Genomic DNA, 17,025 nt, shown 5'->3' on the forward strand with positions numbered 1-17,025 from the left:
CCTTTCTTCATAGAATTCTGCCTTCCTAGCTATAATTGCCTGCTTATAATTCGCTAGTTCAAGCAGATAGACGCTTCTCGCCTTTGTATCATAGGCTTTACGCCAGGCTCTCTCCGTCTTACGCACGACCCTCTTTTTTTCCCTTAGGGCGTCGTTATACCAAGGGGATCTCCGTCCTCTATTCGCTAGATTGACCCTGCGTGCTGGCGCCACATGGTCGACCGCGCTACGAAGCCTCTCCTCTAGGTTATCACAGAGGGCATCAGGATTATCAACTAACCGTGTCTGAGGATAATTTGCTGACAGATGTGCCACCATCTTATCTCCATTGATGTTTTTCCATTTCCTCACCAGCCTCTGACCTACTGCTGGTTTCGATTTGAACAGGTTCATCAAGAGGGCACCCTTCAGTAGGTAATGGTCCGACCAGACACACGGTTGTGAGGTTGTCGATCCCTGTACCGGTATTGACGACCAAACTAGGTCGAGCATGTGACCTTTCACATGTGTCGGTCCCCTTACCTGCTGGGTTAAACCTAGCGAGGACAGTACCTCGTCAATATGTCCAGCCTGCCCTTCTCTTGGGGTGAGCTCCCAGTGATAATTAAAGTCTCCCAAGATGACTAAATTATCGAACCTCGAGCGCATGTCCTGTACCAGTTTCAGAAATAAATCCGGAAACTCCGGCGAGGCCCAAGGAGGACGGTAGACTACCAGGATAGTCAGACAATCTGTCCCCAGCCTGAGTTTAACACCTAGAACCTCCGCCCCGCCTATATCCTCGGCCAGAATTGTTTCTCCGCACAAGCGGTCACTGAAAAAGAGAGCCACCCCTCCCCCTCTTTTCTCTCCCGCTCTGTTGCGATGAAGGACCGAGAAATTTGCCGGTAGGGCCGCCACCAGGTCCGGTAGCGAGGAATCCTCCAGCCAAGTCTCCGTGATCCCCAACACGTCAAATAATTGTATTATTATTATTATAAAAAGATAATCCATATTTGTGCGTGTACGTTGTTTTCAGTGTTGTTTTAATAATGGTACAGCTACAGCCTATCCCAATTGCTGATAACTGCAGACCTGCAGTCCATGCATGTAACTTAAGAGGGCTTTAAAATTCCGGAGGGGACTTCATCTATGCGGCTGAAGCCCACCATGGCTATCGCTTAGCAGTCTTTTACTCTTGGGTCAATTTTCCAGCTATGGATGCGAATACTAACACATTTCATGATTAGCCTAATGCACCCCCATCGCTACAATATAGAGCGTAGGTACTCTTAGAAATTCCACTTTCACATTGAGAACATCAAAATTGGTTCTGAGGCGCCCTTATACTTGTACTTGCAGTAGCACGCATGGGTCCTCTTAGTAACGAAGGGGCCGACTGGCCGGCATTAGCTGGTTATCCACCAAACCCTAACCTACAAGGTCTCAATGTTAAAGAGTTTTTTGAGTAGAAGTTTCACACATGCTTGAGGGATCATTTATAGGCCCTTTGTAGTATTTAATGTTTTTGAAAAAGAATATTATACAATTCCCCTTTAGGATATTTCGTTTACCTGACAGAACTGTTTGTAGTTCATAACTGCATACCTAGGTTCTGAGGGACACAGGGTAACCCCATTATAGTTAATGGTCTATACTATAACACAAGGTACTTGTCTATGTCAGTCTTGCCGTAGGTTTAAAAAAATATATAAAATGAACACTAGGCAGCTGCTGTCCTGCGTTTGGGGAAGAAACTAAGGGGAAACTTTCCCATAGTGTCTGCAATAGATCTGTCTCACATTAAAGGAAAAGCGGCTTCTATGGCTATACATTCACGGAAGATGTCTACTATAGTGTGCCAGAATCTCCAGGAGGTTCTGGCAGCAACAGCAACTGAGGACGTTGTTACAGTTGAAACCCCAGACCGGCGCATAGCCCCTCCAGACAGGTTATATAATTTAGATACACAAATTGAGGGTGACCTACCATGCACCATTAGAGTAATATTCTGGGAAAATGTAACTTTGTCGTACAACATTCTCCTAGCGGAGGTCGATAGTCTCCTGCAATTTGTCTACACATCCAGAGGGCGAGGATGTAATACTTCCGTCTTTTTCGGCAGCTCTTCGTGACGAGGTCAAACAAGCCTATGCAGCAGAATGGGCTCTTGCACCATCCCAAGCTTTAAATCGCAATCATACCAGGTGGGATAAGGATTCTCCTTATCATATAATGCCCATACGGTCCAGCCCACAAGTGCAACCACAATCTCCCATAAAACAGGATGCTAAAGCACCTGTTGGAGACATACTCTCCCAGTTTGAGTACCAGGGAGTAATTGAACCCTGTGTCTCTCAAATTAATAATTCTCTTTTTCATTTTTTTAAACCGGATCATTCATACCACACAGTCTTAGAATACAGACAACTAAACAGCCATACATGCAGTTTTGCAATACAAAATACACGCAGTATGGCACTAATAAATACTATATTGTGTAAAAAATACAAAACAACCATGGATATTTCCAATGTTTTTTACTGCCTAAATATAGCACCTGAAAGCATAGATTGGACTGCCTTCTCGGCACTCTGCTTTCAGCATCTTTTTTCAAGTCTCCGTTAGGGGTAAAAGAACAGTCCTGGACTGTTTACGGTCTGTATAGTGTCAATTCTACAAGAGATTGACTCAGACGCATTGTCCTGTGTAGATGATATCTACTTGCTGGATGAGTTAAAGACACATTTGGCCAGAGTGGATCACACAAATTTGGGATTAGACTGTGGCTACAAGTTCAATTTTAAGAAATCTAAAATAGCATTTCTAAGTGTCCTTTTTTAGGTTATAAACTTTCACACAAAGGCAAAAGCCTTGCATCACACTGGTTGGAGAAGTGTGCACTGCTCCAGCCTCCTAATACTTTACGGAAATAGCAATTCTTGTGCGGATTCCTCAATTTTGGCAGATACAACATATCTCATTATGTAAAATGCATTAAATCATTGTATGAATTGATTAATCCTGATTTTATCATTTCTCATTGGGCATTAGAACACACAGACATACTCGGATCATTAAAATCTGATTTGCTTGCAACACAACACTTACATACACATGTAAAAATGACCAATTTTGGTCATTCGTATAATTGTAGGTGCCATTGTCTTTACCTATATCACCTTTAACGAAGATGAGAAATGGCCACTGTCGACAATACCGCTCTGCCCAGTGAGTCGGTGGTGTCTAGTCTACATCTAATGGTGAACTTAGCTGCATCACACCCATCAGCAGCAGCCTGGGAGAGCACGGCCGGGGCCTCCTCCAGAACCATAGGCTGCACCTGCGCAATCGTATCCCACAGAGTGTGGGAATAGAAGCCCAAAAGGCAAGCGGTGCTTACCCACCACAGTGCCTAAATTGTCCAACCTCTTGAATACTGATACAGTGGGGCAGTTGGGAACCCACCAGGATTTACATGTTTAGTGGAGGCTTGGAGCACCAGGTACTCTGGAGTAGGATGTTCCGTGAATAACTCAGAGAGTGATGCTATCTAAATAAAATAAGAAACATGCAACCTATTAAATTTTAAAGTAAGCCAAACACCAAATCACACCCCAAAACACATACACCCCAAAATTAATACAAATGTAATCCCTAATACAATAACAACATACACAGGAGAATTGGTACATTTATAAAATATTCATTCTAAATCACAAAAAGAAATTTAAACAAGCACAATTAGGTACAATAGACAGATCATTTCATCTGAAAAACCAATCAAATTTGGATACAAAACCAGGCAAAAGTTTAATCAATTCCAGCAGCCCATATTACATAAATAAAGGTTGACGTTTCCGCCCAAAGGTAAACTTGATCAGGGCCATCATCAGGACAAAGTGTTGCAGAAAAAAGAAACAATTTGGTAACAAAGTAAGATAGTATTTGAAATCGAGTCTGAGTTGAATCCCACAGAAGAAAGGTGAACCAAGGAATCAATCCTACTAAGGCAAGTTTAAAAGGACAAAGAGAACCAACAAAGGGATCTAGACAAAAAAGTCCAGCTTACGAAGGGGCCATCCGGCATTCTGAAGTGCAAATTCAAATAGCCATACAGAATAATATGCATCCAGGTGGAAAGGACAAACCACCCATATACACTTGAATTTTTCTAACGGGCAGCTGAGTGAAACAGCAACACGTCAGACTCCAAGCCAAAGCATTGCAAATGACGCTCCCTTCGCTGCAGCCACGGTAGAGGGAGAAAGCATGCTAGTATTTAGCTAAATTGATCCGCTTGCGTTCAGTCAGGACCTGGTTGCCTCAAGGCCCGCTCTCCTGGGTTATCTTGAGGGTGGCCTTGCGGGATTTAGAGACTGGGTGACTAATGCTGTGGATACATTAGCTCCGTCATTTCCTTCCATGTTCTCTATGAGTCTCCTTCAAAACCCTGGTTCACCCCGGAACTTAAAGTGCTCAAACATGAATGTAAAGTACTTGAGTGGAGGTTGCGTTACTGCGTTTTTTGTCCAGCGGCTAAGCTGCAACTTAGGCATAAACAAAAAACCTACTATGAGGCCATAATCCAGGCCAAAAGGTGCTTCTATTCAGCCCGCATTGACTCTGCTAACAATAATGCCAAGGAAATCTTCGCAATTGTTCAGAGCTTCACGTCCCCTACCACCCAATTAAATTTGTCGCCATCTACTGACTCCTGGTGCGACAATCTTTCCTGTTTCTTCAGAGATAAGATCTGTACCACACAGGCGTCTTTTTTCCTTTTGCGACAGAGCCTCAGGGGTCTTGTCGGTGTCATCATCGGCTAAGCCTGCTCACTCTTTCCAGGTGTACAGTCCCGTGGACCTGTCTGACTCTCTTAAAAGTTTAAAGTGCCTGAAGTCGGGCTCCCCCTCGGACCCTTGCTCAGCCAGACTGCTGGCAGCTTCTACAGAGTCTATCAATGCCGAAGTGAACTGCATCATTAATTTGTCCCTGCAGAATGCTTGCGTCACGGAGGTCTGGAAGCAGGCCAAGTTTCTTCCCTTCTCAAAAAAGTCTTCTTTAGACCCTTTTAGCCCAGGGAATAACCGCCCCATCTTTTTCTTGCCCAGTTTAGCTAAGGTCTGTGAGACGGTGGTGACTAAACAACTCACTGAGTTTGTTGAAAGCGCGGCCTCCTGCACCCAGCTCAGTCAGGGTTTAGGACCTACCACAGTACCAAATCAGCCCTGCTGGAGATCTCGGACGCAATCCGGAAGTGTTTGGATGCAGGTGGTAGGGCGGCTTTGATTTTGCTCGACCTGTCTGCGGCGTTTGACACGTCCCGCACTCATGGCTTCTCAAGAGACTTACCGAGATAGGGGTCTCAGGCACTGCTTGGGGCTGGCTTAGGTCCTTCCTGGATGGACAGGTCCAGCAGGTCTGGCTTCCGCCATCCTCTTCCGCTCCCCGGACAGTGACCACAGGAGTCCCCCAGGGTTCCTCTCTTAGCCCCCTCCTTTTTAACGTTTACTTGGCAGAAGAACTGAGGGCGAAGATTATCGCCTGCGCTGACGATACCCAGCTTCTTTTTACATGGGAGAAAAATACGGACGGTCTCTTCTGCGAAGCACGGTTTGTCCTCCGCTTTTAAATGGTTTGCGTCCACGCAGCTCTAATGTTACGAAGAGAAGTCCGAGATTCTCCTCTTCAGAAAATTTCCACCCAAGTTTAGGGACACTCTCTGGCCATCAGAGTCCCCCCTGCCTACCTCAATTGGAAAGTCTGTTAAGAAATTGGGGGTGTGGTTTGAAGAGAACCTTTCCTTGTACACTCAGTTCAAGAAGTTTGCCGACACCTGCTTTGGCCTTCTTAAAAACCTAAGGAAGTTTCTCCCCCTTCTGCTGAGGGCTGCGAAGAAGACAGTCATCCGCGCCCTTATTCTTTCTTGGCTGGACTACACCAATGCTCTCTATGTGGGCATTCCTGCCTACCTGGTGAAGAAGCTTCAGGTGGTCCAGAATGCGGCAGCCATGCTTCTCCTTGACATGCCCTCCAGAAGCAGTGTGAGCCGCCACCTGCGCTCATTGCACTGGCTGCCTGTGGCTGTAAGGGTTAAGTTTAAATCATTAGTCATTGTCCATGAATGGCTCCGAATCAATGTCCAGATCCAGTCTGATGCCTGGTGATAATCATACGGAAGAAATTTGTGGCTAGAAGTCTCTATCAGAGACGTTTGTATTTTTTTCCTCCCATTTACATTTGCTTTCCTGCTTTTCATTCCTCCTATGTTGCAACTCTGTGATATTCTCATTTTTATTGTTATGTTTTGGTTGCATTGTAAAGCACGCTGATCTCTTTGGGCCATGTCTGAGCTATATGAAATCAAAATAAATAGAAAATTTCAGCACCAGAACTCCCTTTTGTATAAATGTTATTAACTTTCCTCTCAGGACAACTTTTGTTACTTTGCTCTACTTCTGATCAGCATAAGCTAAGTGATACTAGTTATCTACCTCAGTAGTTGAACATCAACCAGAAAGCATCTTTAATTGGCAACCATGGTTAGCTTTTGGCTTTCTCTCGCTTCGGTTTATACCTTCCTCTTTTTTTTTCCTTCTTCTTAGAGTCGCCTTTTGTGACTACCTTTCGAGAGCATGTCTTTTCTTGATAGGGGCTCCCTGTACTGTATCTCTCTTCCGTGTCCTTAATATACATCATTCCTGCAACACAAGCATGGTGTAAGGTTGTATTGTACCTTGCCAGAAAAGGATTGACATAATATGTGAATAAAAGCACCCTGGGTCTCGAAAACCTTGCGTGGGACTCCTTGGTATATCAGGAGAATCTTGAAAGTGGAAGTATGAACTCTCAAGCCGCTTGTGATGGCAGTAGAGCTGTGGTACTCAGTGGTGCCACGGGCTACTATTGAGGCAAACAGTGATCCTCAGCAGGATTTTGTTTCACAGATAACAGTTATCCATGGAATGGTGGGCAGAAAAGGCTGGAGACATTGAGGCTACCTAAGGCAGACCTATTGGGTGACATTCCAGACAAGCAACAGACTAAGACTTCATGGAAATAGTTAAATGAGACCCTAGCGTGCCCAGTGCGACCTATGAATTTCACAAACACTACCCCTTAACAAAGAAACCAATATTGTGATTATCTTGTCTATGTCACCATTCTTTTTTCTCTGCGCACTCTTCATTGCTACACACACACACTCACACATACTCTCATACGTTACTCTGAAGGTTACAACTCGACCTTCCTCCCCAAAAAGAAATAGGAGACAATTTTCTTGGCAATAGTGCTGAGGTTATGGCTTTCTTGTTGACAAATTCTAGACTTTCACACAGTGCCCTGGAGGGACCACAACAAGACGTACAATCCCACTGACCTCAGCATTACTGCAGCAAGACAGCAATAAAGTGTGCACCAGACCTACCACATGATGGAAAGTCAACCCCTGAACAATATTCATGAGAATGCAGGTTTGAAATTGAGGGCTCTTCGTGGCAGTATTCACTTGTGGGAGAGGTGGCAGAAAAGCACCAAAAGTCATGTGCTTCTGGCCTTTTGCCTTTTTTTCTTTACAATTGGAGGATTGTTGTCATGGAAGCTATGAAACCTAGGCTGGATAGAGTACTTTAAAAACAAGCATTAGCAAAACCAACAGGTTTCACCTATGTGAGATCTATTGGCTTTGTCAATGTTTTTTAGACACGATTAAAGTAAAGAAAAACAATGTGCTATGATGCAGTCAACGCTGGTCGCATTTTAAGCCATGATGTACAGAAGCCGGGGTGGGGAGGGGGAAAACCACACAAGGGAGGTGAGTGGAGGAGAGAGAGATAGAGAAGCAGCAATTGACAGTGGGAAGGGGAAGCAAAATGAGGGAGGCATGTGAGTGCAGCAACAAAGGGAGGAGGGAAAGCAATATGAGCAAGGCGCGGGGGGGGAGGATGTAACCATGGACAGTGAGAGGAGAGCGGTAGGCACAATTAACGCAAAGGAGGTGTGGGGGAAGGGAACAGCAACATAAGGTACAGTGGAAGCAGACAAAAACACAAGAGAGAGGCAGGAGAGACTGCAGACATGCACTCTTCAAGAGTGCATGTCCAAAGGTTTTCAAAAAGTAGCTCAAAGTCAGTGGAAGGACACTGGCCACAAACAGGAAGCTGTACTAGGTCCATGCTCCACGGCAGAGACCATAATGGGAAGCCCCCGGAGGAAGCAGGAGTCACTGACCAATCAGAAGCAAGGAAACAAGATTGACGTGGAAGCCAACCAATTAATGATCAGTATTGGCAGGCTTGAAGCCTGTTTTTAAGCTTTTTTTTGCTAGCAATAGATTTCGCCATCAGCACAAGCTCGCTGTTTCAGGCGAAACCTTAAGATGTTTGAGGGCAACTAAGACACAAGAAGTTCCAATCTAATTCATTCTTGCAGGAGGGCACTTCAGTTTGGGATTCCTGTGTGAGCACTACGTACACCTTAAGGGGCATTCATAAGTGCCATGTTACTAAAAGGGATATAAAATATGTCGATTAATCGACCCGAAATAAATCTAAGAGAAATAACTCAGTTATGGATATTTTTATAATGGCGTTAGTTTGTCTACACCGTTCATTTCTCAAACATAACACGTTAGGACTGTTTTGGCAGTAGTTTTTATTACAGCTGCAGATGGACCTGTTAAAGGATTACATCATAATGCGAATGGAAAAGAGTTCTCTGAACGTCTGTGCTCCACAAACCTGGCAGAATTCATGCTAGATTAATGGTATGTCCTTGTCTTTTGTGGACACCATCATGATTAAACAAGTAAATAACATGGGAATAGTTATGTATTTGTACGGAAGCAAAGGACTGTAGAATACCACTGAATTAATTTAAAAGTTCAAAAGACAGTTGCACTGTCAAGCCAGACCTAAAAAATCCATGTAGGTTAATGACTACCCTCCGCCCATCTGTGCTGCTACTAGAGCAAAACATAAATAATCTAGTTATCTAAGATACTTTAACCCCTTCACTGTGGCGGCTATTCGCCGCAGTGCTAAGGGGGCGGGCGGAAATGCGGCGGGCGCATGCTGGTGACGGAACCGCTCCGTCACCAGCGTCGGTTGCGCTGTGCTTATGACGGAGCGGTTCCGTCATGGCCCTGCCCGCTCAATAGAACGCTCAGCGCAGGCGCGGAATTCGCGCCGCGCAGGAGCGTCGGGCGGGCCATGACGGAACCGCTCCGTCATCAACACAGCGCCACCGCGGCTAATGACGGAGCGGTTCCGTCATCAGCAGGGGAGGGGTTAATAGTACTACAATGTGTGTGCCCCTGCAGGTTGAACCTCAAGCAGCTGGATGAATGGAACAAAATAATCACGGCTGTGTGGAGGGCAAGCACTTATTTTGTGGAAGCACACAACTTCTTCCCAATCAAAACATGTACCCCAAGCTCCAAACATGTGGGCGGAGGCAAAGCACCTCTCTAGTGATACTCTCATAATTATGTGGCCGTAGCTGCGCTTTTAAGCCAGACCATAAAAAGGAAACTGGGCAAAAATAAAGTCAAATTTTTGGATTAGCATGTCGCAACGGCAAGACACATTTTCTTCATGGTAACATGGCTAAAATCAGGTTATTTAGTTGTGCATTTTTGTTCGTGTTCGGGGAAGAAAATGACAAATGAACATCCCATCGTCTTTCATCCAACAAATTCACAGTAGGACAAACCAAGAAATCGAATGCAGCTTTATTTCAGATACATACACTTCACCGCTAGCCCAATTCACTCAAAATAGACAAAGCTGTGGATTTGGATAATAATTTACAACAGTAATGCAAATTTAATTCTCTGGTTACTTTTCATTTTTCTCAATGAATAAGTTAAACGACATTCCAGAATGTAATCAGGCCGCGTTCCCTAGCAGAACGTATGTGCTAAGGCCTAGAGGGAAGTGATTACATTCATTACTGAATAAAAGAAAGCTAAGGAGCACCTCTGTGGCGTATATTTTAAGCATGGGTACGCATGCCTTTTGTATTTGATAGAATGCACTAAGCAAACTGAAATCCCATTAACATATCAAAAATACAGTTTTCAAGCCAAGTAAATTGCTTTTTAAGACCATTATTCAAAAAAACATAACAGCATGGAAATACATGATATTTGTAATTTTGCTTCTACATAGGAATTTTGGTATTCCACGATCAAATCACAATTTACTTAATATGGGTGCATGTTAATTTAAAAAAAAAAGTCACCTGACCATGAAGAACTGAAAATCATTGAAGCTAAATTACACAACTGTTCGGGTGACGCTATTTCGCATTGCATGTAGTAAAAGTGTATTTTATCTATATGGACAATTTAAGAGCACTGATATTTTTTCTGTTGCAAAACAGTCTTTACTGGTCTAAAAACAAATGTAAAATAGTTCACCTTTACACCTTGCATCTTAGGGACAAATCACAATCTGGTTGATGTTTTAAGAGAAGGTATTTGTCTTTTTTTGCATATTCACAAAGTGTAAAATAATTCTTTCTTATTGCATGTTATCTACAAAGGTTTTAAAGATTTTGAGGGATCAACCTCTACAGTGATTCATAAATTGTGCTCGCTATCCTTCATAGGAACTGAAACTACAAGAAATATCTTCGAGGTACATAAGTACCAGTTAGAAGATTTCATGAAGTGCCCTGGCCAGCTGAAAGATGATGTACTTTATTAGGACAAAAATAAGTTTAGCTAAGACAAAGCTCAAATCTAGGCTACGGGAAAAGTGCAAAAAGGATCAAAATATCTGAATAAACCGTTCTTTCTATTAACGAGCAAAGCAATATTTTCTTACGAACATGCTCTTTGAAAACATAAAGCAATCCCCTGAAATGTGCAGTGGTGGAAGAACAGTAATGCATACACTCCCACCGATCTTCAAGATCCTGCAAATTGGGTAGGATTGGGCTCCATTGTAGCCTGCACCGCCACTGGGTGAGGGTATTGTGTGCAGCCAGATCAATGCACTGAAATTATAACAGACACAGTTGTGTTTACAATGCAAGTAGCAGGGTGAAAACAAAACTTGACGGATTGCTGAGGCTGTCAACCGTAGCATTTTTTCGACCATCTATTCTAACAATGATACTCATCAATGAACATGTCACAGCCAACAAAGACCTTTATGGTACCCTCTGAGGTGGACCATACTGAGAGCCAATGCAGTGGGAATGTTCATCCTTAGGAGTATCAAAATATTCTTGGGGAGACATTTTTTCCTCTGCTTTATCACAGACCAATGCATAACAAGTCCACAACACAGCAAGAACCGAAAGCTCCTGACCTGTAAGAGATCTGTCCTAGGAACACTCTTTTCTAGGTTACTATGAAACCGTTATGTGACCTCTACCATAATACCGGTAAATGGGTCCATGCCTATGAAAATCAGTTTCTTTTATGGTAACAGTAAACTTCTACATTTGACACAAATTGAGTAAACATATAGCTGAAACTTTCACACAGACAAACTCCAGGCAAATCATTCTAAGCTGAAATGCTACGTACTGCACGAAAGACCTCTTTGTAAATCTATTGTAAGTCACCCCTATTGACAAAACCGTCTCGGGGATATGCAATAATAATTCAGACAAACAAAAAGCATAGGTTATAGGTCGAACCATTACTCCACAGTAATATCAGTATTAACAAAGATGTTTGTAATTGCCAGTATTACAATCAACTATTGAAGAAATGGCAATGTTTTCAGGAGAAGTGACAGAAAACACTGAAGCGTTTTAGCAGAAGTCAATGTTTACTCCCGTACAGGGCAGGACTGGCCATCGCGGTCACCAGGCGTTTCCCTTGTGGGCCGCCAAAGTGGGGGCTGGTTTTAGACACCTGGGGGTCGTTTTTGTTACTGGAGGCGATTTTGCAGCATAGCTGTAATATTGGCCACCAGCAACAAAAGCAGCAAAAAGCTTTCCAGTAGCGCAACCCCCCCCCCCCCCGCCCTGCTACCGTAGATATTTTATTGTTGTCCTAGCAGAAAAGTGTATTGGCAAACTGCAAAAAACAGGAGAAAGAGAAGGAAAGAGCAGAAATAGGGATTATAAAACGTACTCAAACATTACTAAATGTACTTCTTCCATGTGAAGTTTAGGTCATATTCATTAATGTATTGAGTTGGGTAGAGGCGCAGACACGCACACACAATTCAAAAACCCCACATTTTCCATTGAAAGGAATTACCATTTAACTCTAGCCAACAGACTTGACAACCACTAATGAGAAGCCACTGGTAGCCCTAGATTTTGTAGGGAAATATAGGCTGTGGATTTGCACAAAGCACTAAACCATAGAGCCGCCTGCCAAATAAAATACGAGAAGTACACCATCTATATTTCTAGCGATTACAAATCTAATCCAGTGCACCTATGGTATCTGCTCTGGAAGTGAAAATAACACAATATACAATTGTCTTTGAACTGGCCATTTAAAGCTTATGAACATATGCTTACTGGCGAATAAATTACATTAACCAGTCCCTGCCTTTTATACTTCCGAACCCATCTTAAAAACCCAATTAAGGCATTCTGAGGGCCACAAAATACCTACAGAAGCCTCATGGTGAGCATAAACCTAGATCCGCTTACCAGGAAAACACCAGGTTAGAGTAAGGACAGAGGAAACGCGTTACGGAGGGAGGCAGTGGAAGAATGTTGAATAATGTTATCACCTTCCATGCAATCAATGAGTGAACTGTTTAACTTCCAGGGGTTATGTGGGCTACTACTTAGTGGAGTTCAAAAGATTAAGGGTGTCCTTGAAATGCTCAAATAACACGGACTTTTTTCATGACTCTCCTTTTAATAAGGACAGAGTTGACAAAACTAAGGAAGCTAAAAAGCAGGGTTTGCAAGCCCATGGGTATAATTCATACTAGTTACTCTGTAATGGCTATTAAACATCTCTCTACGGATTGGCCACTGGAATATGCAGTGTCTTTAGTTAGCATGAAGTCCACCGCTATCTTGTATAAACTCATCTAAAACTATTAACGTTCATCATACAGCTTATTAAACAGTTTACATTTTTTTTTTTAAAGAGAGAGCCCAAAAAGCACGATTATAAAAGGTGACGTAAGGTATCTCAATCCACATAGGTATGGTCACCAGCACAGAGATGCAGCGAGAGCCACACATGTAGCTAAACACCTTCCCGCTCGCACCAGTTAAAAAAAAAATACATGCCAATTCTCTACAATCTCAGTTGGCCAAACAGAAAAAGCATCCAGCTTATCAGTGAGTTATAATTTATTCTTAAATCATCGTTCTTTGTCTCTGAATGTTTTCTGTAGATGAAGATGGGAAACTTTTGAGAAGCAAAAAGTCACCAACTATGGGATGCATAGATATCTATCTGGTCTCCTCAATGATTTTTCTTCACATAGACCATCCCCTTCATTCTTCAAGCAGAAGGTTATTTAGACAAAAAAGGTCAATAACCTGGATCTGCTTGGACCAGACCATGAATCAGCAGCTGGAAACTGTACAAACCTGGAATTAGCCAACTGTGAAAAGTGTCAGACTTTACACCACCTGCAAGCACAGGAGTTGCCTAGAGTCGTTCATAAAGTGTCAGACTCAGCAAATACCGTTGATAATAGGTTACCACAGCCCCGGGCAAACTGGCTACAAAGTTTTCTGAACCCTGTAGACTAACTGGTATGGGAGGGCAGAAAAGAGGTGCAGGTTTCTCATTTCTTCACTGGTTGGAGGTCAAGGTGAGGATTGAGTTCAAAGCACTGTGCCGTGCTTTCAGACGCCTTTCCAACTCCATAACAGTATACTCGAGAGATACAATTATTCCATACGTGCATAAAAGAGGCTTTTGCTCCGCCGATCACCTGCTCTTCAATATACCTATTTGACAGTTTGTGGGGCAGAGTTCTACGGTTCAGACTCCTGTGTTTTTTTTTCATTTAGTCATTGACCTCTTTGATTCATTCATCCTTTAAATGTCGCCTCTTCACCCGAGGTTTATTTTTAATCAGGCTGTGTTAGTTCCTCTGTGGGGACGAAAGGGTTTCTGAAAGGTGCAATGTACAGTAGGTGCCCTACAGCAACATTAAATTAAATATGTTAGGGCCTCCATCTAGAAATGGGAATATAAAGACGATGGTTTGGGGTCGGTCAGTCGCAAAGAAGAGCAAAGATTCATATGTGCAATAGCATAAGAGGAAGGCTAGATGCCAAACTGTAGAATGATACTTTCTAGCTACTTGTGGCAAACAGCAGGGCAAGAATCCTCAGCCTGCTAAACTTCTACCAGAATACAGGTAAGGCTACTAATTCAATAGATTCATACTGTGAAGGCAGGACAAGGACTTTTCAAAACCTAAAGCGCAGACAAAGACTCGGACAAAAACATATAAATAAAGAATACAAAACAACATGCGTCCCTCTGACTGACGAACCACAGTCACTATATCTATTGACATGGGAAAGACAATGAGATTATGGACGGGTGTTGGCGAACCGAACAACGGTACCACCAATCATAGTAGCTCTGGAGATGAAAAATGCTGATGTAGTTGTTCTTCAGACATGGAGCTGGTGGACGATTCAAGATGGATGGAAATCTGAAATGGACAATATATCCATGGGAGTTCTGGAAGACAGACCAGACAGTGTGGAGTCCTGGCTCTCAGTGTCTTGGGTAATAGTATTGCTTGGTGTTTCAAAGCCCTGCAGAAATTCCAAATCAAGTATGCACCCAACTTTGATATTTGCATGCCGATGAAGACGCTGAGCTACAAGCAGCCATGAGTGAGCTGCCTTTTGTTTTAGGAAGGCACCATGGTTTAAGTGCTAACTTGGAAAAGGGGAAATGAGAATAAATACTACCAACGGTTGAAAATTTAAGATAGAGGGTGCTATGCAGTACGTTTTCACCCACTTTCTCTGTGGAACTATCTGCGTATGAAAACAATAACTAGCATGTAGTGGGAAAAGTATTGCATTTTTGGGAAAACATTACTGCCCACTACTTACAATGACAGAACATTATGTCAACGCGGCTTTCTCGATTTGAATTGCCAATTTCTCCAATTCTGCAATAGGAAATGAGGGCAAATACAACAAGAATGATCTGATTTGACAGCTACTTTGATTACGCTTACGACTGAGCATCGGTTTGGGATGATTTTGCTTCATCCAACAACCAGTCTGAAAGGGAATCCCATTGTTTCATGTGCAGATTTTCAAAGAAGACATTAAAAACAGAAAAAGGAACCTACACAAAATTGTGACGCGATGTCCTTTTAAACAAAACAAAACAAAAATGAACTAGCATCAATAAAAAGCAAAAATCTTAAACTGACTGATTAGGGGACATCAATTTTTTCAAATACACATCTGCCATGCTTCATGCAAAGTTCCATTTTCCAATTGGACAGTATCCATGTAATTGACTGTGCCCCCGCAGCCGACACTTCCGTAAACACATTTGAATGCAAAGAGGCTCCAGAAGATGAAAAGAGACGTGGGATTCCGAGCCGGAAGTTCCGGTCTCTGACTATCAGCAGGATCAGCCTCAAAAAGATTTCTCTAATTAAAGTGCTGGCGTCCAGTCCCGCCTGGGGCACAAACCTTACATCAGACACAAAGAAACGCACAGAAATAAATCTGAGAAAAGCTCTCCTTTGTGCTCTTCTAGCTAACGGTGCAGGGGTCGTCGCTGCTGGGCTTCACTTCCCCTTCCAGCAACAAATTCATGGCCACCTTCGTCAAGTAGCTGCAGGTTCCCTTCGTGGCCAGTGGGGGCGTGTTGTAAAAGCAAGTCATATCGCCCTGCAGAAAGAAAACACAAGGCACTTAGTTAAAACTTTATCACCCAAAAATAAGCGAATTTGACCGTGTAGAGATTATAGGAGTAATTGTACAAAAGAAAAAGTAGTATCTCGTGGCAGAATCTCAGTTATTTAGCTCAAAGACATGAACTCTGTTACCACTGCTACCATCTTGATAAGTACATAAAGCATCCATTATTGTAGAGAATTGGGATCTTACGACACAGCGAAAGTCCCCGCAGAAGGATTTCAAACCTTTTGCAAGCCTGAATTGAACCAAGTTTAGTCCAATTGTTTCAGGACTCACCCATCCTGGTCTTTTTGGTGGCCACTGTTGAGTGAGTTAGCAACCACAATTGCTGGTACATTTTAGGGAACTGCGCAATCTGTGGCTTAGAGTCGAGCATGAACGCGGGCATGTCAAGAGTTAAGTGAGCACACAAATCTAAAATTCGTCACAGGTGAATCCAGAATACTAGACTGTGACAATGAACGTAAAATTCCCCCCCCCCCAAAAAAAAAGCTTTAAAAACACATCTAATTCTATGAAAGAAGAATAGATACACTGAAGAGAAACGTTGAATTGTTATTACAAACCACAATATTTTTTTACTTTTATAAAAGGCTCTTTTATCCATAGTAATATAGCCTAAAACATACAACACTGGAGTTAGCATAATACAAATCTACACATTTCTCATGGTAAAAGGGGCGCCTCTTTTATTCCGTTTCTTCCGGTTTGAAATCGCCCTACTCGCCTATAATGCACATTCCTCTTCTGCCCCCTCTCTAGGTTGGCTGTTTTGACAAATATGGCTAGGTAAAAACGAATTAGCATTAAGTGTGAAAATAATATTTTCATGACAAAAAAATAAATCATTATTCCACCCCTTACAAAACATATTTGAGTAAGCAGGATTTTTGTTTCTTACTTTTAGCAAAGGGCCCCCTCCTCCGTACATGCATTGGAGACACTTAATTCATCCGAACAAAACGATCACCTATTGCCCGAGAATAGCAAAACAAACAGCTGAAAATTGGCCAGATATTTTGCAAAGTGTGGAAACCCTGAATTGCACGTTTTTTTCGCTAATTATTAATTATTTGCAGAAAACCAATTTCTGTTAAAATTTGTAATTTATTTTTAAGATTGTGGATTATGCAGCTGTGCAGAAAAAAACAGTGGCCCGACTACAGTTCAGAACAATGAAAGTCT

The 17,025-nt window shown here is 42.7% G+C and overlaps 1 protein-coding gene across 7 annotated transcripts in view; it reads right to left on the reverse strand.

The window, feature by feature from the left end:
* Positions 1–9,699: 9,699 nt before the first annotated feature.
* The window catches only part of PHKB (phosphorylase kinase regulatory subunit beta), a 1,358,073-nt gene continuing 1,350,747 nt past the window's right edge, over positions 9,700–17,025 (reverse strand). For all 7 annotated transcript variants that reach the window (XM_086945119.1, XM_086945122.1, XM_086945118.1 and 4 more), the window contains one exon: positions 9,700–15,810. In XM_086945119.1, coding sequence (XP_086801245.1) covers positions 15,673–15,810 — 138 coding nt within the window. In that variant the 3' untranslated portion in view covers positions 9,700–15,672. The remainder of the gene's footprint in view (positions 15,811–17,025) is intronic.

Source organism: Lissotriton vulgaris, chromosome 12 (genome assembly GCF_964263255.1).
Source record: "Lissotriton vulgaris chromosome 12, aLisVul1.2, whole genome shotgun sequence".
NCBI classification, from domain to species: domain Eukaryota; kingdom Metazoa; phylum Chordata; class Amphibia; order Caudata; family Salamandridae; genus Lissotriton; species Lissotriton vulgaris.